General features: G+C 33.2%; 4 protein-coding genes across 9 annotated transcripts; all 4 read left to right on the plus strand.

Annotated features, from left to right (window-relative positions):
• Positions 1 to 3,835: 3,835 nt before the first annotated feature.
• Positions 3,836 to 4,240, plus strand: LOC128043040 (uncharacterized mitochondrial protein AtMg00810-like). Its single transcript, XM_052634837.1, has one exon. The coding sequence runs from the start codon at positions 3,836 to 3,838 to the stop codon at positions 4,238 to 4,240; it is 405 nt and encodes a 134-aa protein (XP_052490797.1).
• Positions 4,241 to 7,989: 3,749 nt separating this feature from the next.
• On the plus strand, positions 7,990 to 10,397 carry LOC105793630 (meiotic recombination protein SPO11-2). The gene is made up of 11 exons (XM_012622493.2): positions 7,990 to 8,097; positions 8,190 to 8,273; positions 8,358 to 8,487; positions 8,594 to 8,731; positions 8,846 to 8,934; positions 9,057 to 9,185; positions 9,280 to 9,374; positions 9,483 to 9,545; positions 9,717 to 9,793; positions 9,877 to 10,004; positions 10,084 to 10,397. The coding sequence occupies exons 1-11, from the start codon at positions 8,017 to 8,019 to the stop codon at positions 10,216 to 10,218; spliced, it is 1,149 nt and encodes a 382-aa protein (XP_012477947.1). The 5' UTR covers positions 7,990 to 8,016; the 3' UTR covers positions 10,219 to 10,397.
• Positions 10,398 to 13,421: 3,024 nt separating this feature from the next.
• Positions 13,422 to 16,818, plus strand: LOC105791389 (DET1- and DDB1-associated protein 1). Of its 3 annotated transcripts, XM_012619455.2 has the most exons (5): positions 13,422 to 13,518; positions 13,594 to 13,706; positions 15,449 to 15,509; positions 16,339 to 16,400; positions 16,538 to 16,818. In XM_012619455.2, exons 2-5 carry the CDS (start codon positions 13,623 to 13,625, stop codon positions 16,613 to 16,615), a joined length of 285 nt encoding a protein of 94 aa, XP_012474909.1. In that variant the 5' UTR covers positions 13,422 to 13,518; positions 13,594 to 13,622; the 3' UTR covers positions 16,616 to 16,818. The 3 variants fall into 3 exon arrangements, with proteins under 3 accessions (XP_012474909.1, XP_012474907.1, XP_012474908.1); XM_012619454.2 differs by having other exon boundaries at positions 13,472 to 13,706; XM_012619453.2 differs by lacking the exon at positions 16,339 to 16,400 and having other exon boundaries at positions 13,468 to 13,706.
• Positions 16,819 to 17,292: 474 nt separating this feature from the next.
• On the plus strand, positions 17,293 to 20,386 carry LOC105791388 (2-C-methyl-D-erythritol 2,4-cyclodiphosphate synthase, chloroplastic). 4 transcript variants are annotated; one of them, XM_012619449.2, is made up of 3 exons: positions 17,293 to 17,790; positions 17,895 to 18,046; positions 19,792 to 20,386. In XM_012619449.2, exons 1-3 carry the CDS (start codon positions 17,448 to 17,450, stop codon positions 20,023 to 20,025), a joined length of 729 nt encoding a protein of 242 aa, XP_012474903.1. In that variant the 5' UTR covers positions 17,293 to 17,447; the 3' UTR covers positions 20,026 to 20,386. The 4 variants fall into 4 exon arrangements, with proteins under 4 accessions (XP_012474903.1, XP_012474904.1, XP_012474905.1 ...); XM_012619450.2 differs by having other exon boundaries at positions 17,895 to 18,025; XM_012619451.2 differs by lacking the exon at positions 19,792 to 20,386 and adding an exon at positions 19,150 to 19,685 and having other exon boundaries at positions 17,296 to 17,790.
• The last annotated feature ends 6,255 nt before the right edge of the window (positions 20,387 to 26,641 follow it).

The following is a 26,641-nucleotide window of genomic DNA, read 5'->3' on the forward strand; positions in this document are numbered from 1 at the left end:
CTTATTTCAAGTTATAATCCCTGTTATTAAAATAAATTTATTTACAGTTAGTTTTAAGAAATGACGATTGATTTCATTAGATCAAGGTTTATATATGATTTGTTATTTTAACTGTAATTATTTCCATCATTTATTTATAATTAAAAGAGGTTTTGTTTTTTTTTGTATAAATTCCATTTGACAGTGCAGAAGGAAAAGCTTATAAAAATAAAACAAAATCCAAAGGAGGAGTAGAGAGCTTGTGGTTGCCATCTGCCACCACCAGTTAAGGTTAGGGATTCATGAATCTTTGTTGAAGTTGGCCTGCATACAGACAAAGAAGCAGACCAAGCTGCCGAGCCATGCAGTTGCAGCTGAAGTTGATGCTGCTGATTCATTTTGTTACTTCAAGTGTTTGTTTTGTAACTTAGTTAGATTAAAACTAAGTTGGTAATGTACTTGATGTAATTAGGTGATGTTTGAGCTGATAAATCATCTTTTCTAAGTGTGCAAGTTAAGTTTATCAATTTACTAGGTTATTAGTGGAGTTAGGTGATGATTAGTTGACATTGTATCATTTTGACCAGCTGAAATGCTTGGTATTTGTAATGGATTCATGCCTCCGTTAATTTTAATGAAAATCTTTTAGACAAATTCTTCTTCATTTTGTTCTTAACTCAAGCATTTTTTGATATACAAGCTTTGCTCGATTTTGTTGTTTACTCCTCAAGAAATCGAGCGTTCTAGCTCAAGTTTCTGTCAAATTCCTTTAACCTATTTATTAGTTCCAACAATTGGTATCAATAGCTTATTTCTTAGTGGACCTGTCATTCTTCAAGTCTAAAAACCATGTCTTCATCCGGATTCTCTCCAGCTCCACCACCAGTGTTCAATGGTGAAGGCTACCACATTTGGGTAGTGAAAATGAAAACCTACCTACAGGCATTCGACTTGTGAGAGGTTGTCAACTCGGATGTTGAACCAGCACCTCTAAGAGCCAATCTCACTGTGGATCAAATCAGGCAGCACACAGATGAAAGAACCAAAAGACACAAGGCCATGTCGTACGTCCAAAACAGTGTGTCTGATGTGATTTTCACAAGAATCATGGCTTGAGAGTCACTAAAGTAGGCCTGGGATAGGCTAAAGGAGGAGTTTCAAGGGACTGAAAGAACGAGACAACAACAACTCTTGAATTTGAAAAGGGACTTTGAAAATTTGAAGATGAAGGAAGAAGAAACAGTGAAGCAATACTCAGACAGAATCATGGCTGTTGTGAACAACATCAGATTGCTTGGGGACCAGTTCAGTGAAGCAATAATAGTGGAAAAGGTCATTGCAACCTTACTTTAGAGATATGAAGCCAAAATCTCATCCTTTGAAGACTTAAGAGATCTGTCGAGCATCTCTTTGACTGAGCTGATTAATGCCTTTTATGCTTAGGAGCAAAGAAGAGCCAGCAGATAAGAAGAGCATCAAGAAGGTGCTTTCACTACCAAGAGCAAACCAACTTCAAGATCCTCTGGCTACAAAGGGAAGAAGATTTGGGCAAACAAGCCTAGAAGAGATGGAGCAAGAAGAAGATATCCACCTTGCCCACACTACAAAATGCTCAGTCATTTAGGAGAAAATTGTTGGTTCAGGCCTGATGTGCAGTGCAAAATTTGTAAAAATTTTGGCCATGTTGAGAAGGTTTGCAAAAACAAAGGCAAACAGAGGCAAAACCAGCCTCAACAGCCTAGAGCTGAGGCTCAAGTAGTAGAAGAGGGCTGTGACCAAGAAGAGCAAGTCTTTGTTGTGTCCTGTTCAGCTGCCAGAAGAAAGACCACAAAAGGGTGGTTAATTGACAGAGGTTGCACAAACCACATGACACTCGATGTTGCTATCTTCAATAACATAGATAGAAGTTTCATCATAAGAGTAAAAGTGGGCAATGGACACTTCATTAAGGCAGAAGGCAAGGGAAATGTGCTAATTAGCATCCCTACAGGTACTAAACCTATTTCTAATGTCCTGTTAGTACTTAAAATTGATAGAAATCTGCTTAGCATTGCTTAGTTACTCGAAAAAGGATACTCAGTTGTGTTTAAAGGCAGAGAATGTTTAATTAGTGATCCAAGTGGATCCAAACTCATGTCAGTAACCATGGCTAACAGAAGTTTTGTTGTGGACTGGAAAAAAAGTTTAGACAGTGCCTACACAACTGTCTGAGATGAGTCTAAGCTATGGCACAAGAGGTTAGGCCATGCCAACTACAAGTCATTGGCTTAGCTGACCAAAGGGGACATGGTTGAAAAATTCACTAATTCAATTGAGAAAGAAGATGTTTGTGAAGTATGTCAGCTAGAAAAGTAAGCTAGACAGCCATTTCATTTGAACAAGGCCTGGAGAGCCTCAGAAAAGTTGCGGCTAGTCCACACTGATGTGTGTGGCCCTATGAACACACAGTCTTTGAATGGTAGCAGATATTTCATCCTTTTCATTGATGATTTCTCGAGGTTTTGCTGGGTTTACTTCTTAAAGCACAAGTCAGAAGTGGCCTTAGTGTTTTGAAAGTTCAAGGCTACAGCAGAAACAAAATCAAGTTACAAGCTTAAGACACTAAGATCTGATAATGTCACATAATACAGTTTAGTAAGGTTTCAGAGTCTTTGTGTTAATGCAGACATTAAGCACCAGCTCACCAACACCTACACACCTAAGCAAAATGGTGTTAGTGAGAGGAAGAATCGAACTCTGATGGATATGGCTAGGTGCTTAATGTTTGAAAGGAATTTGCCTAAGACATTTTGGGCTGAGGCAGTTAACACTGCAGTTTACCTTCAAAACAGGCTACCAACCAAGGCATTGGTTTAAAAAACTCAATTTGAAGCCTGGTTTGGGTTCAAACCATCAATTGCTCACTTGAAGGTTTTTGGCTGCATTTGTTATGAACACATACCAGTAGTCAAGAGGGACAAGTTAGCCAAGAAGGCTCAACTTGGCATCCTAGTGGGTTACAACAGTGTGAAGAAAGGATATAGGATTTTAGATCCTTCATCTAATAGGTTCTTTGTGAGCAGAAATGTAGTCTTTGATGAAAAATCAAGTGGACATTGATGATGAGCTAGTCAGGGGAACCCGACCACTGGCTAAAATTTATGCAATAGTAGATGTAGCTATTGTATAACCAACTTGTTTTGAAGAAGCTAAAGCTCAATAAGGATGGAAACAAGCCATGCTTGATGAAATGACAATGATTGACAAGAATCAAACCTAGGAGTTAGTTGCAAGGCCAGCCAACAGGAAGGTCATAGGAGTGAAATGGGTGTTTCAAGTCAAGCACAATGCTAATGAAACTCTAAACAAGCTGAAGGCAAGGCTAGTAGTGAAAGGATTCAGTCAGAAGTATGGCATTGACTACTTTGAAACATTTGCATCAGCGGCCAGACTTGACACAATTAGGCTACTGGTTACCTTGGCTGCACAGAAGTAATGGAAGATACATCAACTTGATGTTAAATCAGCCTTTCTTAATAGTTTTCTTGATGAGGAAATCTATGTTGAACAGCTTGAAGGTTTCACAGTAGCTGACAAGGATGATAGTGTGTATAAGCTGAAGAAGGCCTTGTATTGCTTAAAATAGGCACTAAGAGCCTGGTATGACAGAATCAATAGCTACCTAGCTATTTTCAGGCTAGTTAGGGTTGGTACATCAGCCTGTACCAACCCTGTATGTGAAGAAGGGAGGTGATGAAACACAGCTTATAGTCTCATTGTATGTGGATGACCTGTTGGTTACAGGAAGAAACAATGGCATGTTGCTGATTTCAAGAGAAAAATGGAGAGCATATTCGAGATGTCAGACTTGGGATAAATGTCCTACTTCCTTGGCATGGAAGTGTTTCAAACTCAGCAAGGGATTTTTTTAAGCCAGAAGGAATTTACCTTGAAGATTCTGAACAAGTTCTCCATGCTGAATTGTAAAGCAACAAGCACACCAGTTGCTGTTGGAGAAAAGCTAACCAGCCAAGGAGATCTCGATAGAGTAGTTAAGTCATCTAATAGAAGCCTGGTGGGATGTCTATTGTATTTGACAGCCACTAGACCAGACATCATGTTTGTTGTGAGTCTACTATCTAGATTCATGCATTGTTGTAGTGTAAAGCATTTTCAGGCTGCCAAAAGAGTTCTCAAGTACATCAAAGGTACACTGAGCTTTAGAATGATGTACACCAAGGTTGATAGCATGAAGCTACTTGGTTATGTTGATAGTGATTAGGCTGGATCAGTGGATGATATGAAGTGCACATCAGGGTATCTATTTACCTTTGGTTTAGCCATTTTTTTGTTGGAGTTCAAAGAAGTAAACTGCTGTTGCTCAATTGACAGCAGAGGCATAATATGTGGCAGCTGCAAGAGCTGTTAACCAAGCAATTTGGTGAAGGAAAATCATGGCAGACTTGAATCTACACCAAAGGGAATCAATAGAGATCAGAGTTGATAACCAATCTGCTATTGCAATTGCAAAGAATCTAGTGTTTCATGGGAGGACCAAGCACTTCAAGACAAAGTTTCATTTTGTTAGGGAGATGGAACAATTTCAAGAAGTTAAACTGATTCATTGCAGTTCTGAAGATCAGCTTGCTGACATCTTAACAAAGCCTTTTTGTGTTTCAAGATTCAAAGATCTAAGAGCCAAATTGGGAGTATGCAGCATGCAAGCCAAGAAGGAGTGTTGAAGTTAGTCTGCATACAGACAAAGAAGCAGACCAAGCTGCCGAGCCATGCAGTTGTAGCTGAAGTTGATGCTGCTGATTCATTTTTTTACTTCAAGTGTTTGTTTTGTAACTTAGTTAGATTAAAACTAAGTTGGTAATGTATTTGATGTAATTAGGTGATGTTTGAGCTGATAAATCAGCTTTACTAAGTGTGCAAGTTAAGTTTATCAATTTACTAGGTTATTAGTGGAGTTAGGTGATGGTTAGGTGACATTGTATCATTTTGACCAGCTGAAATGCTTGGTATTTGTAATGGCTTCATGCCTCCATTCATTGTAATGAAAATCTTTTAGAAAAATTCTTCTTCATTTTGTTCTTAACTCAAGCATTTTCTGATATACAAGCTTTGCTCAATTTTGTTGTTTACTCATCAAGAAATCGAGCCTTCTAGCTCAAGTTTTTGTCAAATTCCTTTAACTTGTTTCCTAGTTCCAACAATCTTGAGACAAAGAGGGAAAACGGTCAAAATTCTCTAAACTTTGGAGTAATTCCTCACTCAACATGTCATTAGGTGTCATGTGAGAATTTTGTGGCATTGATCACCTTCTTCAACCATTTGTAAGTCCTCTAATTTTACCATCTCTTGTAGTTTGTTTATGGTTTTTGGATAAAGAATCGTTTCTTCTACTTCATGGGGTTCTTTACTTACGGCTAATGTTGACGACTTACTTGCTCTGCCAATGCTTCCAGAAAGTGAGTTTGGGCGAGTTGGGAGGCCATGGTTGTATATCTGATCCCAACAGCTACGCTCAACTTATTTCCTTGTCATACATCCTTTTGAGCTGCTGCTCCTATAATAGCTCTTTTTTTTAACACTAAATTTCAAACAAGCAATAAGTTGATTATACTCAATGCCATGAACAAAAGATACCTAAAAACAAAAAAAGAAAGATTTTTTACCTTGATGGGTTTCTACCCAATATATCCGAATAAAGATGATGCACTACTCTATTTTTCAGATTCTTTCGGTTGAAATTAGTAGATGTGAATCAATTGTTTAATAACTACAATGAAGTTTTCCCAATGATAATATATTTAAAAGATTTAAGTAAGAAATCATTATAAAGCTGGATGTATTTGGTTTGGGTATAGAGTGAGAAAGAGAATAATGATGTTGGGTGTTATTATAGTAGAGTGGTTGAGTAAGGGTGATGGGTGTGGAATATGGAGTAAACTAAGGATATAAAGGGTTGTAAAGTTGCTACAATTCATCTAATGCTTTAGAGGTGGTTTTTGGAGAACTCATAACATCTTGCTGTTGAAAACTCCACCAAGGATCTGTCAGAGAATCATAACAAAGAGGAAATCTAAAAGTAGCTAGCAATATGCCGCTAATTTAAGTAGGTGCTAATTTGAATGTAACTAATGATTCATATTAGTTTTCAATTAATACTAAAATCGAGATTTGTATAGGATGATGTCTTGTAAAATTTTTGTGTTATAAGTTCATTGACTAAGTTTTTTGGCGAGAATTTAGTGGTGAGATGTCTAGTCTTTAGATATATAAGATTGATTATTTTTTATTGGCATATGTTAGAATTAGGATCACTGATTGTATTGGATTAAAAAATAGTAGATTATTCTCTCTGAGATAAGCTTCGTAGACATAGGAAAATCAAACTACATAAATAAACTTTGTTATCCCATATTTACATTGTGTCTGTCACAGTTTTTGTAGAATTGCTCATTTTCATAGTCACTCCTACTCATACTTTGTTCTTACTATTTTCACATCTGGTACACTTAGCAATTGTTTCAAGTCAACAATTTTAATTTGGACAAATTTAGCTATTAGTCCCTATACCATGCTTAAGTTATAAATTTAGTCCTTACACTCTAATTTGGTCATTTTTAGTCCTTTTATTTTTTGAACTTTGAAATTTTAATCTAGACTAAAATGGTATCCTTTAAATTTGTTAAGTTAAATTTTGCTATTTCCAAAATCTCATAGGACAAACATAGTATCAAATGTGTAATGCCATGTCAATTTGCTATTTTCACATAAGGTTAAAATAAATTTTGGCCCCTAAACTTGACAAACAAATCCACTTTGGTATTAGTACTTTTTTTGTATTCACTTTGATACTTGAACATGGAAAATAGATTCATTTTAGTACTTAAACTTGGATTTAGTAAAAGTGTGATGATGCGGCAATTTGAAATTATACCATGTCACCACTTAATTTTTTTTAAAGTTTTAGTTAATGATATAGGACAATCTCAGAATTTACAAAATCTAAGTTTAAGGATTAAAATGAATCTAGTTGCTAACTTCAAGTACTAAAGTGGACCAAATTAAGTATGTATATCAGAATGGTCATAGTTACCAAGATTAGGGGCAAAAAATTACATTATTCCCCACACATAATACTTACAAAAAGACAATGTTAGTTTAGTTTATGGATATCACAACTACCATTTGAGCTAGGACCATGGTTGTTTGAACCAGACCAACCAAGGTACTGGTTCGGAGAGAGGCATCAAACCGATTGACCCAAGAATTGATACGGATTGGTTGAGTTGACAGTTGAATCAGATTTTTTTTATAATTGTTAGTAATTTATTTAATTGAACCAGATGAACCACTCAGACCAATGAATCGGTGGCCTGATTGGTTCGATCATCAATCCGGTTCTGAAAACCTTGGTTAGAACTTAAATTTCAAAATATGAAAAGTATAAGGACTAAAAACGACCAAATTAGAGAACATGGACTTAATCCACAACTTCCACATAGTATGAGGCCAGGGGCGAAGCTAGAACAAATTTTTAGGGGGGCCGAATGAAATTTTAATTTTTTATAGTCTATATCTTTATAATTTTTAAAGGATTAAATTGAATTTTTATAATTTTAAGGGGGGCCAAAGTACAATTTTATCTTTACTAATTTAAAATTTTAAAAAAATTTAAAAGGCTTAAATGACAATTTTTTATTTTAAGGGGAGCCGGCCCTGCCAGCCCCCCTTAAATTAGCCTCTTAATAGATTTGATTGAAATTTCAAAAACCGAACACTACATGAACTAAAAATAGATAAAATTAGATATATGGATTGAATCCGCAACATGGGCTAGAAACAGAAATTGACATTTCAATTTTATTGTAGTGGATTTTGGGGTTTTGAATCTGAAAATCTTATACGCCCAAAAATAATCGGCCTTGAATTTTGAATAATAGACAAAGAAGCCCACGGAGCCCAGTCACCGTTATAATTACAGAATCACCGTCATTTCAAAAAACCAATCTAATTTCGCGCCAAATTTTCTAATCAACAAAAATAATGGACGATCTCAGCAAATCCTCCATGAAATTCTTCTCCGATCAACAGCTCTGTTTCGCAGACATCCTCCTTCCTCATGAGGTAACCTTTCTTCATCTACCCTCTATTAATAATATTTTTGGTCCTCTTTTGCCAATTATCCAAATAGATGAAAAAATAAATCTCTCTTTCAGGTTCAAGCCAGAATCCAAGTCGCTGTCCTCAATTTCCTCAAGATCTTGAGCTCTCCTGATCCCGCAATCTCCGATCTCCCTCTGGTAACTAGATTTCTCTCTTTGTTTGGTTGCTGAGAAAATTGAGGAAATATTTTCTGAAGGTTTTTTCTCCCGATTACTATATAGATCAATAGGAAGTCGAGTAATAGTAGAGTGAGTGAAGGGATCTTGACTGATGTTTCGTGGATTTTTCTGTCTCACTCTTTTTGTTCAAGATCATTGATGAAAGCCAACGCTACTAAGGCCTTTATTAGAGGTATTTGCTTTTGTAATGGTTTTAAGGTTTAAGTTTACCACATTTTTTTTTCCATTTTTGTTCTAAATTAAATTGGTTCTTGATCTTATCTTTACTAAAAATAAAGTGTGGAAGGTTATGGAAATGTGCTTTGAATTCCTAACTCAAGAGAAACGAGTTACGCAGAGGGAACTATTTTACAAGTTGCTTTGTGATTCACCCCATTACTTCTCTTCTCAATTGCAGGTCAATAGGACAATCCAAGGTCAATTATCTAAATTCTTACTCGTTTATTAATAACATAAGAAGTTTGTGTTCAGTGTAAAAAATTTTTATTATCATCTTAATGCTTGAATTTATTGAGAACTTTGTGCCAAAGATGTTGTAGCATTGCTTCGGTGCAGCCGTTACAGTCTAGGAATCATGGCATCTAGCAAAGGACTTGTTGCTGGGCGCATCTTACTTCAGGTACTTCAATATCTTTCCTGCTTATTTTATTGCATTGCAAATATCATTAATCATATTGAGGAAAAGATTTGATGAAATTTTATATGCCACTTGCTTATTTGGTTTCATTAACCATGTGACAGGAGCCAAACCAAGAGGCTGTTGATTGCTCTGCTTGTGGCTCTTCTGGATACGCAATTTCAGGTGACCTGAATTTGTTAGAGAGCTTGATTATGAAGACGGATGCCCGGTATATTGTTGTAGTAGAAAAGGTGGTTTTTTCATTGAAATCCAATCAGACATCACTATGAATTTATGATTCCTACATCCAATTAAACGACATTTGCCATGCTTTTGTTTTTAAAGCACGCAATATTCCAGCGATTGGCAGAGGATCATGTATTTAACCAGATTCCAAGCATTCTTCTAACAGCAAAAGGCTACCCTGATATAGCCACAAGGTAATCGATATGTTTTCAAACTCAAAACCATTCCATGAATTTGCTTTAACCGTTTCTACCTTACTAAGCCTATTGTCATTGTAATCACGACCTTGGATGTCATTATAGATTTCTTCTTCACCGAGTGAGTCGGGCTTTTCCAGATTTGCCAATTTTAGCACTGGTTGACTGGTATGGATCGGCTACAAGAACCAAGGACTTGTTTTTTCAATTAAGCGATTGTAGTATTTCAAAGTAGTTAGCTTAGCTAGTTTCAGCACAAAATAGTACTGTTTCATTCTTGAACTCAAGTAATAGATGGGCAGAATGGACACTGGTGAACTTCAAGTTTGAAACTTTCAGGAACCCAGCTGGATTAGCAATATTGAGTACCTACAAGTTTGGAAGCATAGGGATGGGTCTAGAGGCATATAGATATGGTACTTTCTTGCAGTCAGGCCATCTATTTTTTCTTCTTGTTTAAGATGTAAAAACTGAAATTATTTGGTATTGCACCATTCAGCTTGCAACGTGAAGTGGCTGGGACTGCGAGGGGATGATCTACAACTGATACCTCAACAGTCTTTAGCTCCACTAAAGCCACGGGACCTCCAAATTGCGAGAAGCTTGATTTCCTCTACAACCTTGCAGGTGCAGTGCCCTGAATCACCCAATAGATAAGATAACCTATTGTCTTCATATTTTTGAGACTTGAATTGGTTTTCCACAGGATAATTACCGGCAAGAGTTGGCAGTAATGATGCAGAGTGGTCAGAGAGCAGAGATCGAAGCTCTATATTTTAACGGATACGATTATTTAGGTAAGTATTTAGCAAAGAAAATTGTACAAGCCAATTACATCTGAAAAAAACATAGGAATTGTTAGAGAACCTTGAATCAAAACTTCCATTGATATAAATAATTTCTAAACAACTGTTGGCTTTACTCGTAAAAGAGCTGGCAGAGTTAGCATGCCCATAATAATTGGCCGATCCTATGAAATTCTTTAGTATTGCCAGCATACTTGTTGTCAGTTTCTGCATATACAGGTTGCTAAAAGAATATAAGAATTACATTTTTTTTTGTGTGTGTGTTATCCATTGTTGTACACAATTTATTAGTTGAAATCTTTGTTTAAAAATATACCAATTAATAATTATTTTTATAAATATATATTTAATGTTTTAATGATAAATATTTACTATTTATAATATAAAATATTAAACAATGATTTTATTACTTTTTAAATTTAATTACGTAAGTACAGTTTAAATGGATAGTTTTATCTGAATTTTTTAATATTGTTCTAAAAGTTTTGGATCATGATAACATTTTCAATGATAACTTTATTTTTTTATATCAATAACCAATATTGGTAAACTACATATTAAATGAAATTTACATTCGTGTACAAAATATATCAAATTAATATAATTTTTTTAAAAATAAGTAAATTATAAACTAAATAAATTTAATTAAATAAAAGATTTAAAATATCAAATAGAAATAAAAAAAATAACAGCTGAGTTTTTAATCTATTAAAATCTTGTTGACATTTTTTATCTTTCATATCTGTTTTATCATTCATAATTGGTATGCTTCTCTTAATAATGTCTTCTTTATGGTTCAAACTTATACTTATACTTTCTTTTTAAAATACAATACATCTTACTACTACATTTAACATTAATTGATAATTTTTGACAACTTTACTTATGTATTATGATTAAAAATATTATATTTAACAAACTCAAAATTAACTTCCAAAATAAAATTTCACTCTATAAATTTTAAAATCTATGAACTTGCCCAAAACGAAAGTAATATTTTGAAATCTAAAACTTTTTTAAACAAAATGTCTACTAAACTTTTTAATTGCTTCGGAATGATAAATTTAGTTTACAATTTAAAATATAATCCATAATTATTAAGTTATGGCAATTAAAATAACATAATAAATTTAGACATTAACATCAGAAGTCAGAACAACAATACATTTATACCTCCATTAAAAAACAATTCATTTACTCCTCATCTCAAAATATTTTTACAAATTAAAAGTAAATTTCATGAAGGAGCTATCGTTTTTTTATTTGAAATATAAAAAACCCATAAAATATATATATCCACAAATGATGTTTCGTATTTTTACTCTAAAGATATATATTATTTAAATGTAAATAGTGTTATTTAAAAAAGAGTAAATATTTATATTCTATATTAAATATTTGATTGAGTTTATATCATTATTTAATTGAACACTACTTCAGTTGAGTATTGATAAAATATCCTTATTTTATAAAGTAAATTGTATTATTTTGAACATTGTAAAAATGTATTGTTTTGAAAGTTTTATTATTATCATTTTTATATTTTATATAGAAAATATTTATACAAAATAAGATTTAAACTCAAACTTTTATAATTTTCAACATTTATACATTACTATTTCAACCGAGCCTAATTTATTTTTTATATATATATATATCAATTTTTATTAATATATTTATTACGTTCTATTTTCACCAACATTGTTGGTGTGCCGTAATCTTAGTATAATTTAATTTTATATGTTTAAATATTTTATGCAAAGTTGAATATTAACTAGTTAATGTGAAAAACTATATGAATATGTAAATAAATAAATATTTTGAAAATAAAATAAAATGGTGAATTATATAAATCGTCATCCAATTATTAGAGTATTTTATTTTGGCTACTTAGGTTTAAAATTTTATATTTTTGTCACTAATGTTATCAAAATTTAATAATTTGATCACTCTCTATTAAACAACTAAGGGAATGTTGGTGTGACCTTTTTATTAGTGACATGGTAACAAATTTAATCCTCCAATGTTTATAGATTCTATCAATTTGGTTCTAATTCTAAAAGTTCAACAAATTTAGTCATCAACTTTATACATTCTATCAATTTACTATTAATTCTTAAAATTTTAAAATTAAAAAATTTAAAATAAAAATTATTTAAAATTTATTTTTCGATAAAAATACAAAAGATTTTATAAAAATACCTACAAAATTATAAAATGTTTATAAATAAATGAATATCCATTTTTCTATCATGACATTTATTTATTAAAATAATAATTTTATAAATAGAACAATTTATAGGAAAAAATCATGAAGAAGACTTAAGAAGATTTAGTTTTTTTTTTTTAAACATTAATGACCACCATGTTTAGTTGGGTCAAAAACTACAACCTAAGGTTGATGTCTTTTAGGTTATTGCCTAGAATGAGTTTCTTGTGTTTGAGGTTGTGCTCGAGGGTGGATATGATTGGTGATATATAGATGAGGATGAGATATTGGAGATCACGCCATGTCGGCAGCTCCACAATCGATTTCTTACTCAATCGCACAATGATGGAGGATGTGGAAACCAAGGATTTAGGATTAAGGGTTATTGGTGTTGTTGGTTGTGGACGAAGATGGTGCCCAACGTTTGGTAAATTTGACAAACACTAAGAAATAAGGGCAGAGGTATAATAAATAAATCATTCTTTATAAAATAAAACTAAAAAAATAAGAAAAAAATTGAATCTAATTTAAGTTTTGTTTGTGGTGTTTTAAAAATATTATTTTATGTATAAAATTATTATTTTAATAAACACATTTCGTGTTAGAAAAAAATAAGTATTCATTTATTTATAATTTCTTATGATTTTGTATGTATTTTATAGAAAACCAAAATTTTAAATATTTTTATTTTTAAAGTTTGCTTTTAAATTTTAAATTTTATATTGTAAGAATAAAATAAATTGACAATGTGTAAAGTTGAGAGTTTTGTTGAATTTTGTAGAGTTATGACTAAGTTAATAAAATTTGTAAACAATGAATGATTAAATTTGTTATTATGATAACAATAAAGTACCGCATCAACATTTCATTTACAATTTACTGAACGAATGACAAATTAATTGAGCGACCAAAATATTAAATTTTGATACATTTAAATCTAAATGGCCAAACTAGAAACTCAATAGTTTATCATTATTTATAGAGTTTACCTTAAACAAAAAAAAAAAAATACTATTTATTTGGGCAGACAAAATGGATCCTTAAGCCACATAGCTCTTTAAATACACATCAAATTACGGATTACTCATGAAGCAATAGCCCAACACAGGGCTGATTCTAGAACCAGGTCAGGCATTATGGTGGTTTCTCTCTCATCTTGTCAATCATATGCATCCCAATCTCTCTGACATTTTAGGTGCAGGCCAGAAACCATCGTTTCATTCTTCCCCAATGGGGTCTATGCTCGGTAACCTCCCGTCCTTTGACCCCCACAACTTCAGCCAACTTCGTCCCTCCGATCCTTCTAATCCTTCTGTAAGTATCCTTGTCATCCTTTTTCAACCCAACTCCAGTTTCCAAAATACATCCCATATGTATTTTATTTCTGGGTTTTACCTGAATAACTTGTTTATTTTAGCTGTTCTGATATTGCATCAAAACCCCATATGCAGTTTACATGAGTAGTAAACTTTTGTTACATTTTATGATTTGGTGGGTTTACCCAGATATGAACTACGGATTTCTTTTTATGAGTAAATTTCCTAAATTCTTACCTTAATGCTATTGCCCATATTATCGGTTACTTCTCAGAACCTTTATGGATAAAGTTGTTTGTGGTTTCAAATAAATATATTTGCTTCCCGATCTATATTGGCTTTAAATGATTCATGTAATTCCAACTCTGGTGTTATTACACATTAGTCATTTTATTGTTTGCATTGCAAGATGCATTTATTATTAGGATGTTGATTAAACTGATGGAATCAAGTTTAATATGGTAAACTTTCTATGCAAAGAATCTAAGTAATGCTAATAGTAAAACTTTTTTTTTTTTGCTAAAGTAACAAAGATCTTTGCCAACAACCTCTTGGCCTAATGGCAAGAGTATTAGGTTGTGAGGCATGAGAGCTTGGGTTCCATCCCAAGCAACCCCATCCCCAACCCAATTATAAAAAAAAAAGAAAAAAGAAAAAGAAGTGACAAAGATCTTTATACAACACCAGTATAAACTTGGAAATGCTTTCTTGCACTAGATAATAATAGGAGTTTCCTTAAGATGGAAGTCTCTATTCTTTGAGAGCTTGAGATTTTCTCCAGTGTTTCAGTTTAAAACTACTAAGACTTTAAGTTCATGCTTTAGAAGCTTTCCAGATATTGATGTGTAGTTGGTAGTTTTAGTTCTTACAAGTTAAGACCGGATCTTAACAGTTATCATGTAGTTCTTTGTTTTATTTAAGATACTAGCTGAGAATTTGTGTCTATGTGGCCATATGCATAGGTATACTTGTAGACAATAATTTATTTATATGTATCTATATTTGTTTCCATAGTTTGCAGTGATTCCTTGCTTCTGTTATAATGTTTCCGGTTAAGATCATAACAGTTGAAAGGTCCAAATGGTGTTGTTATGACTGTGAATTTGGAATTCAGTCACGGATGATGGATGAGAAAATTCCTCAAGCTCATCACAGGGAGCCTAACCTTAGAACTTGTTACAGAGAAAACCCAGATCTCTTTTCAGGGTTTTGATAAAAATTCGACTTCAGTTTTATTATTCCATTCTTCTCAGTTTTATTACATAATTAGGATTTTTTTTTTGGAAAGGAAAGAAATCAATTGAAATAAAATCTCAATCGAGATACCTGAGGATAAACTGAAATAACATATTAAAATCATAATTGAGAAACCTGAGCCTTAATTAGAGAACCCAAATTGATGGCCTATCCTAACATAGGTTTGGTCCACAGAGCATCCACAATAGGCGTACAACAATTTTCTCCTGCTTCTTATCCTTTTAAGCTATTTTAGTATGTGAGATATAAGCTATTCTACGGAGTTCATCTTGAACTCCTCTATGTTTTTAAATGAACAACTTATGACAAAGTAGTCTTTTTGCTGTCATGGATTGGTCTTTAACAAAATTACACTGGCTTCACTTGTATGGTTTGTTACTTTGTTCAAACATTTTAGATGCATAACACACTTCTTATTTTTAAGTCATGTTAAAGAGTTGATTGCACTAATATTTTATATTCTAACATTTTCTTTTTGGCTAGAAAATGGTTCCTTCCACCTACCGTCCCACTCATAGCCGGACTCTTCCACCACCTGATCAAGGTATCGAACGGATATTCTTTCTCCATGTTTTTACTTTTGAAACAATAGATCATTTTGAGTTAAAGAGAGATATTCTTGGCACTTTAAACTTTTTGTGATGAAAATATGGTAACCTTTAGTTGTGAATACTTTCAGGCTCTACCCATATGGTGATAAATTGATAATATATTTTCATAATGTGTGTCGTATAGCTCTGGCAACTTTTTGGCTAGGTTACTTTCAGGGATGTTGAATGTTAAGTTGATGTTTGAGAGCAGAAGTGCTGGAAAAGTATGCTGAGATGTCTGAATTGAACTTATTAATACATGATTTAGTTTTGTTGGAAAAATGGTATTTTCTTCACAAATGGGCTTCAAATAAATAGCTATGGATTGAGAAATTGATCTTTATGTAGCACTTAATGGATGCCATTGCTACTATTTGTCACACTTTTTTTTTTTTATAATCTTCCTCTGAAATGGTGGAATTGATTTATCTTGTTTGTTTAGTTCTTTGTTTCCTTCAGTAATCTATACGCCATAGATTGATTATTTGAAATTCTTCATCTTCTCTCACTTTTGCTTTGATTGATATCAACAAAGAATAGAATTTTTTTTATCAGAAAAATCATTAGTTGCTTTACATGATTGAAATTGTTTTTGAAGTTTTAACAACCAGAATGAACGTGTTTGAGGTTCTTATCCGTACACGTGTTATGCTACTGATATAAAGGCACCAGTGGTTGGAATTTCATTCTGTTGCAAAATGCCACAGCTCATTGACTTAAATTCTTGACTTTCTTTATATTTTTTTCCCATATATGATTGACCTGTCGAATACTTTTTAACAGTTATAGCTACTGAGGCCAAAAATATACTTATTAGAAATATCTACCAGCGTGCTGAGGAGAAGGTTAGTAGTAGTAGGTTTTCCTTCTTTTGATGTTATAATACTGCATATACAAATAATTTAATCATCGTAAATAGAAATACACAGGCACATGCATGCACAGATAATTCATCTAGTTTCTTACTGCTTTCCCATTGTAGTTGAGATCGAAACGTGCTGCCACAGAACATCTAATACCAGAGCATGGATGCAAGCAAACAAGGCCTTCCACCTCTTAGTTGTAACTCTTCGTTTTTTTCTTTGAGGCTGGTGTAAATGTATCTTCTCATATCAAATGTGTTGTAAACTGTGAAAAAAAGTTGCTTACCCACTGTTGTAGACTGGGACACCATACATACGTGTATATTTTGTGTATAAATCAAACTTATAAATGGTTATCATTATAATTTTTATGGCGACCACTGTTATTTGTAGTTCAAAATTATCTCATTGGTATTTATATCATATGGCATGGCTGGATTGCTGAAGCTGAATCCTTTTATACTCATTTTAAGTATTCATCAAGATTTCATCTGAAAGTAATGTGAATAGGAATAGTTCCCTTTGGGGGCATGGGGAGATTTGAACCCATTACCTCTAGGATATAAAGACTACACGTATCAAGCGTCCTTAAATTCTCTTCATAATCTTGAAGGGGAGTAGCCTTTCAATGATCACTCTTCAATGCAACAACATTCAAAGAGAATAATTACATTCTAACTCATGCCCTCACACAAATTTCTCTTCTAACAATTACATAGAATTTCAACTCCAAATCACATGGTATGTGAATTGCTATGGGTGTTTATGAAATATCCATAAAATTGGCAAGAAAGATTGGATTTTTGTATTTGTAACTCCATTAAACGGACCACTCAGTGGTTGAAATGTATAACAACGAATGCAAAATGTTTGGTTCCTTCCTGCGTGCATTAAATAAAATAAAACAAGCGGAAAACTGGGAAATAAATTATGGCCACAAAAACAGAGTCAACAAAGAAACTGAAAGCCTGAAACTATTCAACCAAAACACAGAGTACGTTTCCTGCTAAGACAAAGATTTCAACGGCAATGGCCACACACTATTACAGTTGTTGTTCAATTCCAGCGAAACCTACCTCCCAAACAAGCTCTAACAACTCCATATGGTTGCCTAATCATCTTGTCTCAATCCCTAGACATCGTAATAACCTCGTACCATATTTGTCTTCAGCTTTTAGTCTTGGAGATTCAATTTCAGCGGCTGCTACTTCAGTTGGAGTAGATGGACCCACCACCTCCACCAATCCTTCCAGGTCTTTGCCGTTTAGAGTGGGTCATGGGTTCGACCTTCATCGTTTGGAGCCTGGCTACCCTTTGATCATTGGTGGGATTGATATTCCTCATGATAGAGGCTGTGAGGCTCATTCTGATGGTATTTTTTCGTTTCCTATTTTTTCCTTAATTCCCCCCCCCCCTTGAATTTATCTGTTTAAAGTTTTCACAATTTTGCTTTTAATGCTAATTAATATGTTGCAGGAGATGTGCTACTCCATTGTGTTGTGGATGCAATACTGGGAGCTTTAGGCCTTCCTGATATAGGGCAGATATTTCCAGATTCTGACTCCAAGTGGAAAGGGGCTGCTTCTTCTGTTTTCATCAAAGAAGCTGTGAATATTTCTTTGATTTGGGTCCTGGATAATTTTGAGATATTCCTTTTATTTATTTATCTATTTTCGGCTGTTTATTTTCCACTGAATTCTCCTTTTGACTGCTTCACTGCTGCCTACCTTAAAAAAATGACAGATACATCGGCCATTGTTATATTATGAAATCTCTGTATGTAGTCTGGCCTTCGATGGAAAGTTTTAGGTTGGGATACTGGTCTTAGATTACAACCTTAGTACTGTAAGTACCAAAAAAGGAACCTTGGTAAAGTAATAGAAAAGGCAATGCTAAGCCAAATAATGCAATTATTTAGTCTGGGTTAGTGGTAACCAAGAATATAATAAGTCTGAATGTTGTAGGCTCCACTTATGTACTTTTTATTCTACATTTAAGTATTAAAATGTTTTGAAGCATTTCCTTTTTAGCCATTTCAATAAGAAAAAGAATAATAGAAGAAACTCAAGAGTGGGTTGGACTACATGATATGGAACTGCTTTGTTGATTCCATCCGCTTAGAAACTAAAACCGAGTCTCTAGTTTCAAGCATTGGGTAGTTTGTATTAGATGCATCAGCAAAGTAATTTGATAGAGCTCTGCTGTGTTGGGGAGCAGAGAAGTGCATATGAAAATGCTGCATTAGAGCAAACTTCTGCTGCTGATAGTGACTTCCTAGCAAACAATGCAATGCACCTAGTACTTTATTTGATACACTGAACCTAATAGGCAATGTATCTTTTCTTCAGGACAGCTTAATCTTTTTTTATTCTTGAAAATGAGATTTAATTTTTTATATTAGACTATAATCACTAATATTGTAAGTGCATGAACATAATTGAAGGGAACTTCATATATCCTTATATTCTATCTAGCCTGCGAAAGTGATTCTACTCATGGATGCACCTTGTAAACATGATTTTTGACTTAAAAAGTTATGTGTAAAGGAAAAAAAGGATGCTTTTAAGACCCATCTATCAGATATGATATTCCTTCACTGCAAAATTCTGCAGAATCTCTGATGTTTGTTTGACGGTGATTTCACCAACCACAATGCAATGAATGTTTCTTCAAAACAACCTAATTTGTTTTTTTATTCTCGACTGAGCTATAGATATTCATTTATGTGCAGGAAAAACCCGTATCATACACGACGTCCAAAGTGATGCTATACGCTGACATCAATCTATGCTATATGCTTTCATCTAGAAGTTCTGTTGTAGTTTTCTGTATGTATAGCTTACAGGAGAATCCTTGTTGAACCTTGAATTTGCATGTATGCTGCGTCATTCTATGAAGAGACTAAATCCATGAAATGCTCCCCTAATGCCTCCATTCATCCAACTATTTTAGTGCTAATTTCTTCCAAAGGACTTGGCTGTTATGTGATCCAAAAGTTCTACTTAATCCGAAATTAACAAACCTACTTAATTCGTTTGTAGGTGTAGCATTAGGAAAAATATTAACAAATTTGCAAGGCAAAACAAACTATGAAGTGGGGGAACTATGATAGTTTTTAATATAGATGTGAATGATCCATTTACTGATTTGGTTTGGGTAAGAGATATGTGTTCTCTTTCTACTGAACTCAGATCTTAGAAATTAGTAGTAAATAAATAAATGTGTTTTCTTTTTCCTTGAATGGATAATGTAAATGTGCTCATGATAGTCGTGCTTCGTCATCAATGTTTATATCTTCCATACACTCAGTTTTACTGTTCAGACTAATTAGATTAATCATGGTCATCCTCTGCAACACGGTTCATCATCTCAGGTGAGACTCATGCATGAGGCAGGTTATGAGATTGGAAACTTAGATGCCACCTTAATTCTTCAAAGACCAAAATTGGGCCCACACAAGGAGGCAATCAAGTCCAACTTGTCTCAGCTGCTAGGAGCCGACCCTGCCGTTGTCAGTCTGAAGGCTAAGACTCGTAAAAAAGTCGACAGCCTAGGTGAAAACCGAAGTATTGCAGCACATACTGTGGTCCTACTGATGAGGAAGTAAATAGTAAGTCTCGGATAACAGTGTCAAGTATGGCAACTGTATATACGGCGAGTATCACTATATATGGTATTGCTAATTGTGACAGCTTAATGTATTTGGTTGGACCAGATTGTTAAATCCTCAACATTTAACTTGAAACGAGGATGGTGAGTTTGGAAATAGAATACATTACCATAGTCAAAGTTATGTTGTAATGTTCACTTTCTGCCATCTTAAGCATTATTAAAGTGCACATGGCAGCCTAAAATTCAACTTCAAGGAATTCACCCGATCTTTGTTTGAATTGGAATGATTCGCAAGAATCAGATTCATGTAATACATGGGTTTCACATTTTTGATAATTGAATACCATCTTTTCAAATATTGTTTGCTGCATGTAAAAACAAGTCTACAAAGGGAATAAGATTTTCTGGGCTTTTTGCTGTTAATCCATTTTTTTATGGAAAACCCAGAAAAGTCCCTGGATCGGTTCAAAGAGGGAGGTAGAAATGTTTTATAACTGATTTTTGAAGTGTTATTACACCAGATACAAATTGTCAAAGCTATTCTATTCTCTTCTAACAGGAATCAAATATATTGACTGAAGGAAACATCAATTTCAACTTAAAAACAAGTGGGTGGATTGATCCAACGCCTGCTTCAAACTTCCCAACTCCCTAGGACAAAGCTTGTAATCATCTTACCCACCCACAATAACATTTCGGGTCTAATTCATTAACTTGAAATTCGAATATCGAGTTCAACTTAAGATATAATTGAACTATTCAAATTTCATTAAATTTGTTTATCTATTTTAAAGATAATTACGTAATTCAATAATCTAAAAATATGAAAAATTTGATGAGCTGTTCAAATCAAATATTAATGAACTCAATTGATAGCTTGAGTTTGTAAATCAGTAAAAGTTGAGTCAAAAGTCAACTAGTTTTACCAAATATTATGAAATAATTAACCTAAACTTGTATTATTACCATTTCCAAGTATGAAAAGCATATAAAAAGTATTATCTTAGTTAGGGTAATCCAACTGTTGTAAAAAGGACATGAAAATGGTATATATATAAAAAAGTCAATGCATACCCTAACGAATTGATGCGAGATATGTAGGTACCTCCGAGGTGCAGTGAGCATTTATAAAATAGGGCCGAAGGGGGGGCATTGCAGATAAGCAGATTGAGACCTTTGGACTAAATATTGAGGCACTCACTGGATGTGTCGGTCGCTCTCTCTAATTTTCTAATTATTTTAATCACTTCCTTCATGTCGGTACCCTATTCTATAGTTCTAGAACTGTCCACTTCACCCCTTCATTTTCCTTCTAATTAAATAATTATTTTTTATTAATCACCTTATATTTTTGCAAAGCAAACAACATATGAATTAAATAATATAAAGGTTAGTGAAGATTTGCTGGGTCCAACCATAAAGGATTGGGAGTAGGAGTGTTTGAGTGATGGCATGAAAAGATGTGGAGAATTTCACTTATCAATGTCCAAGTAAAATGAGTTGATGCAATTCCTTTAATTGAAGCCGTGGAAAATGTTTTCCTTGCTAAACAAAAATATGTAAGTGAAAAAAAAAGCGTGTTTGGTGAAAATGGATTACAAGTCAAAAAACGACAGCAAGCAAACATACATATACATGAGAGATTTGAATATCCCTTCCTTTTTAATCAATAAAATGTTACTAATTGTACACCCATTTTGCAATCAGATCCGTGATAATTTATCTCTTTTCTTCATATATTTTGATATGCTTATTTGACTTTTTTTTTGGCATGCTCTTTAAGTCACTTTTTATTGCTGAAAATATTTTGACAAAGTTTAATATAGTTTACTTGCCTTATTTAAAAGCTTTATGATCAGTGAAGGTTTTTTTTATCTCATTACATATCAATGAGTTTAATTGGAGTGAAATTTTGGTGATTTGATTCGATTATACTTGTTTGGATTCATAAGTCTACAAAAATCTATATATTGAAAAAATTATTTACTATTTTTAGTGTGCACGAATTAAATAACTTAATTTGTTCAATTGTGAGGAACATTCATGAGTGTTTTTGTATTGTAAACAAATTATTTATTAGTTTGGTCTAAGCGTTCTTAAGGAAAAAATTAGTGGTAGTGTGAATCTAGATAATTGTATAGAGGTGAGGCTGCAGAGAGTAGAGTGAGTTGAGCTTAAATCATCTTTTGTTGAATCACAATGGATTTCTTTCTGTGCAAGGCTTCGTAGACGTAGGAAAGGGGTTTTGAATTGCATAACCAATTCGAGTATTCCTTGCTTTATTTTTCAAGTTTTAGTTGTTTCCTTAGTTGCAACTTACAATATAATTGAACCATTAATTCCACGCTAATAACCGGTATCAAAGCTAGATACTATATAAATTTGTGAAAACTGATAGCTTAATCTCTAGACCTCTAAGCTTGATGACTCCAACTACACATGCATAAGGGTGTTCATTAAGTCTATAGATGAAAAAGCACGGTGAGCAATGCTTACTGGATAAGAGCCACCTACTATTCACTACAACAAAATATGTATATAGTGGTGCTTCTAGCGACATTTTTAAGACAAATGCTGCAATTCTTAAGATTTAGTGTCATTTCTAAGACAAATGATGCGAGCTATTAAGATTTACTGATGAGATATCTATATTGAAACATGAAAATCGATGGCCTTTGAAGAAGATTAAAGAAAAAGACTCTTTGCTGACTAAGAATTGAGCTAAACTTAATGCCACTATGAAGGAGTTAGCTATAGCCAGGGGCGTAGCTAGGGGGTTGGTAGGGGCCTCGACCCCCTTTAAAATGGAAAATTTTCCATTTAGGCCCTTTAGAAATTTTAAAATTAGTAAAGGTAAAATTGTACTTTGCCCCCTAAAAATGAAAAAAAAATTGATTTAATCCTTTAAAACCATAAAGATATAGGCTATTAAAAGCTACAATTTAATTTCGGCCCCCCTAAAAAAATTTCTAGCTTTGCTCCTGGCTACAACTCAATTTATATTGAAAAGCAAGGTTTGGAGAGTGAAAAATTGGATGAGATCCTTTCCACTGGAAAAAGAGAACCATGTAAGGGTGATTTGGGATATGTTGACATAGGATATGAAATAGTTACTCCAACAGTCTTTGTGAAAACAAAGAAGAATTCTGACAAATAAAAAAGACAATACATTTGAAAGATGCTATAGGCTAGTAAAACCACATTTCTATAATTAAGCTAGCTTTTCAAATCTTAAGCTATGGCACGGGAGACTTGGCCATGTACACTTTAGAGGAATGCAAAGATTGGTAAGATACATGTTGTCAGAGAACGCCAAAGTTAGGGGAGTAATTCCCAAAATGTGAGGTGAGTGCTTGAAGGGAAAGCTGTTAGGTTTTATGTGCCCTAAGTGTAGTAATTTCATCATATTTGATGGTCAAAATGATTATTCATGGAAATATACAAATGCCATTAATTATGATAGAATTTATTAGTTGCATTACAATAAGTATTTGTAATGCTGATTAGTAGAAAATTTAAACAGTCCATAAACCATGGGGTCATAATGAGCAAATGACTCATGTTAGGTCTATTATGTTGTTTATAAGTCTAAATAGGGAGATAGCTTATTTTGATTATTGAAGCTTGATTTATTCTCATGATAGATACATAGATGTTGTTGTTTCTATTAATAATGCATTGAACTAGACCAAAGTTGAATTAATCCTATATTTGTTTAAGGCTTAATTCACTTATGACATTGATGGTGTTACATACCTAAACCTCGAGTAAGTGAATGACTATGTGTGCATAACATATATATTTTGATGTATATTTCCATCATTGTCACATATCAACGTAGTAATATGAAATTTAGTACATTGGGTATATGACTTATGCATGACATAACTTTACTCATAATAGTGAAATGATAGCTTGATAAAGAGTAAGTGGTATCCTCTTAATGGCATTATATTGTTCATGAAAATAGAACATAGTCGTGGGTCATTTGTTTGGGACAAACAATTTAATCATTAATAGTATAAGTAATAATCATTTTCATTAAAATAGGTACAATGGTGAACATGAGATAAAATGATCAAATTAGATGACAAATTTAACCTTAAGGGATCACAAATATCTTATGAGGGTAACATGCACATAACAAGTTCATTGGATTAAAGCTTAGTGAAATTATTAGCTTTCATTATGGTATATAATGAGGAGTTTAGTCATGGTACTTTTTGGATTGACTCCATGACTAAATAACTACGTAATTGATAGGAATATAGTTGAAAGTTAATTACATGTTATTTTAGCCATTATTTTATACGTCCAGTTGGTTCCTCTACTAGTTTAATATAACTCTTAATGAATTGTGTTTTATATGAACACTCGAAGAAAATTGTAAAACGATTGAATAAAGAAATATAGTTCCATGGGATTACTCATTTGAGTAATATGTGTTTTCTTGATTTAATGATTGTTTGATCTAAGGTTAATTTATTCACCGTATATGTGCATTTAATTAGATTAAATAACGAATCTAAAGTGGAATATAAATTAAGGGATCATGTTATCTAATTATTTGGAATTAAATAAAATTAAATAAAGTTGCACATGCATTTTAATATAGAAAAGCTGTCAAAGGGTGGTCGACCATATAAGAGGAAGGGTGCTTGCCACCTTAGAAAAGGCAAGGAAGGTGGAGACACAAGAATCCTTATTGGGCTAAGGTTGCTGCCCACCTTTTTTGTTCAACTTTGGACTCTTTATTTTATTGGCAATTTCAAATATATTAGACCTCTAATAAACTTTCTATAAATATCTATTATTAGCTGAAAAGAAATGATTAATGAAAATTGATGAATTGATCAAAACCAGAAAACCTTAGTTATTAATTCACTTATTCGATTAAAAGAGAGAACTAATTTAAAATCATTTTTCATTAAGATTTATGAGCAAGTGCTTTTGTTTGTGTTTGGAATGGTGCCCAATAGTCACACAATCCATGAGTTTGAGAATAATGAAGAAGATTCAAATGGTAGAAAACAATGATTTAAGTTTATGAGAGTTCGAAACAAATCTCTCAAGATTCCACAATGCTATATTTAACTAAATTTTATAAATCGTAGACTTGATTTTTGTGATTCTTATGCCCAAATATTAGATCTTTGAGCACTCTTTGCAATGATTTTTTAAATCACTTGGTATTGAGTTTTATAGCTCAAGATATGACTATTTTTGTAAAGCAATATAGTGCATTTGGATAGTTCAAGATTAATCACAAATAAACTTCTTCAACTTCTAAATTTAGAGAAAAACAACCCAAGTATTAGATTATCAATGATTTGTTGTTATTAACAAATTACGTTGATTCTTCATTATATAATTTTTTAAAAATTTCGTGGTGTATCCCTCCCATGTTTTTCCATCAAAAGCAATAGTGTGTGTTACACCCCAAAAGTAGCAGATCCAAAAAGGTGAGTAATGTATGTATGTAAACTATTTTGGCACACTATAATAGTATAATTCACCACCCTAACTTGCTGACGAACTCGAGTATTTGCACATACTAGCATTCAAGTACCCGCCCATTAGCGATATCTAAGGATTTTATTATAGGGCATTTTCAAGTGAAGAAAGAGTACACACAAGAAAGAGTATGCTCAAGAGTTTTTAGTTGAGCACGAAAAGTCTACCAAGAAAATGAGAAAGCTGTAAAAGAATTAACTATTTTTAAGACCACGCCATACGCGAGTCACCGCCAAGGTACAATACGCTTGGTTTGCATGAGCACTATTCAGATTGGTTCTTGTAATGAGATTAGTTGGGAGTCAATTGAATTGATTTGGCCCTCCCCATGAATGGTCAATAGTAAAGTAGGTCTTCGCCGGATTTTCTTTTACCTACCTTTGGATTTGGTAAAGAAATTAGGGGGACCGGGAGTATGTATATATAAAAGGGAAAGGGACATTCCAGATGATTTCTCTTTCTACTCAATGTTCAGGTTCTTCTTTCTAACCTAGACATTCTCTTCTTCTTCATTAAGATAGAGCTAAGACCTCATTTAATCAGTGGATGGTTCAACCTTCTAATAAGTCTTATAGCCCTGTATGTTATGATTGTTGAAGAGTAAGGATGTTAAAAGGTGTAAGAAAATGGAAGGCCCTATATGGGGGTCGCATGTAGTTGAAATATTAGTAAACTATTTGTAAATGGGGATTATAATGGAAATTCCATGATCTTTTAAGCAGTTGCAGCCGTTGGATTGAGAAGGACAATTGAAGCAAAAGCTCCAAGCTGAGGTAATGGTAGGTCTCTAGTGAGTCTCTAGATTGTCTCCTACATGTTATCTTATAATGATTCTTTGCATAGTTGATGTCCATATAGATGAGCATATATTCTTAAGGAGTTGTAGTATGTATGTATGTGGGTGTGTTTTCTAAGAAGTATATGTATGTATATATGTATGTATGTATGTATGTATGTATGTATGTATGTATGATTGAAGTGTACTATGTGCTGCATGAAAATAATGATGTGTGGTAAGTATATACGGGAAGTATGATTCCATAAAGGGTATGGATGAAATCTATGTAAACGTGTCCATATTTTTATTCAAGCGATGC

Source organism: Gossypium raimondii, chromosome 8, assembly GCF_025698545.1.
Source record: "Gossypium raimondii isolate GPD5lz chromosome 8, ASM2569854v1, whole genome shotgun sequence".
In the NCBI taxonomy this organism is placed as follows: domain Eukaryota; kingdom Viridiplantae; phylum Streptophyta; class Magnoliopsida; order Malvales; family Malvaceae; genus Gossypium; species Gossypium raimondii.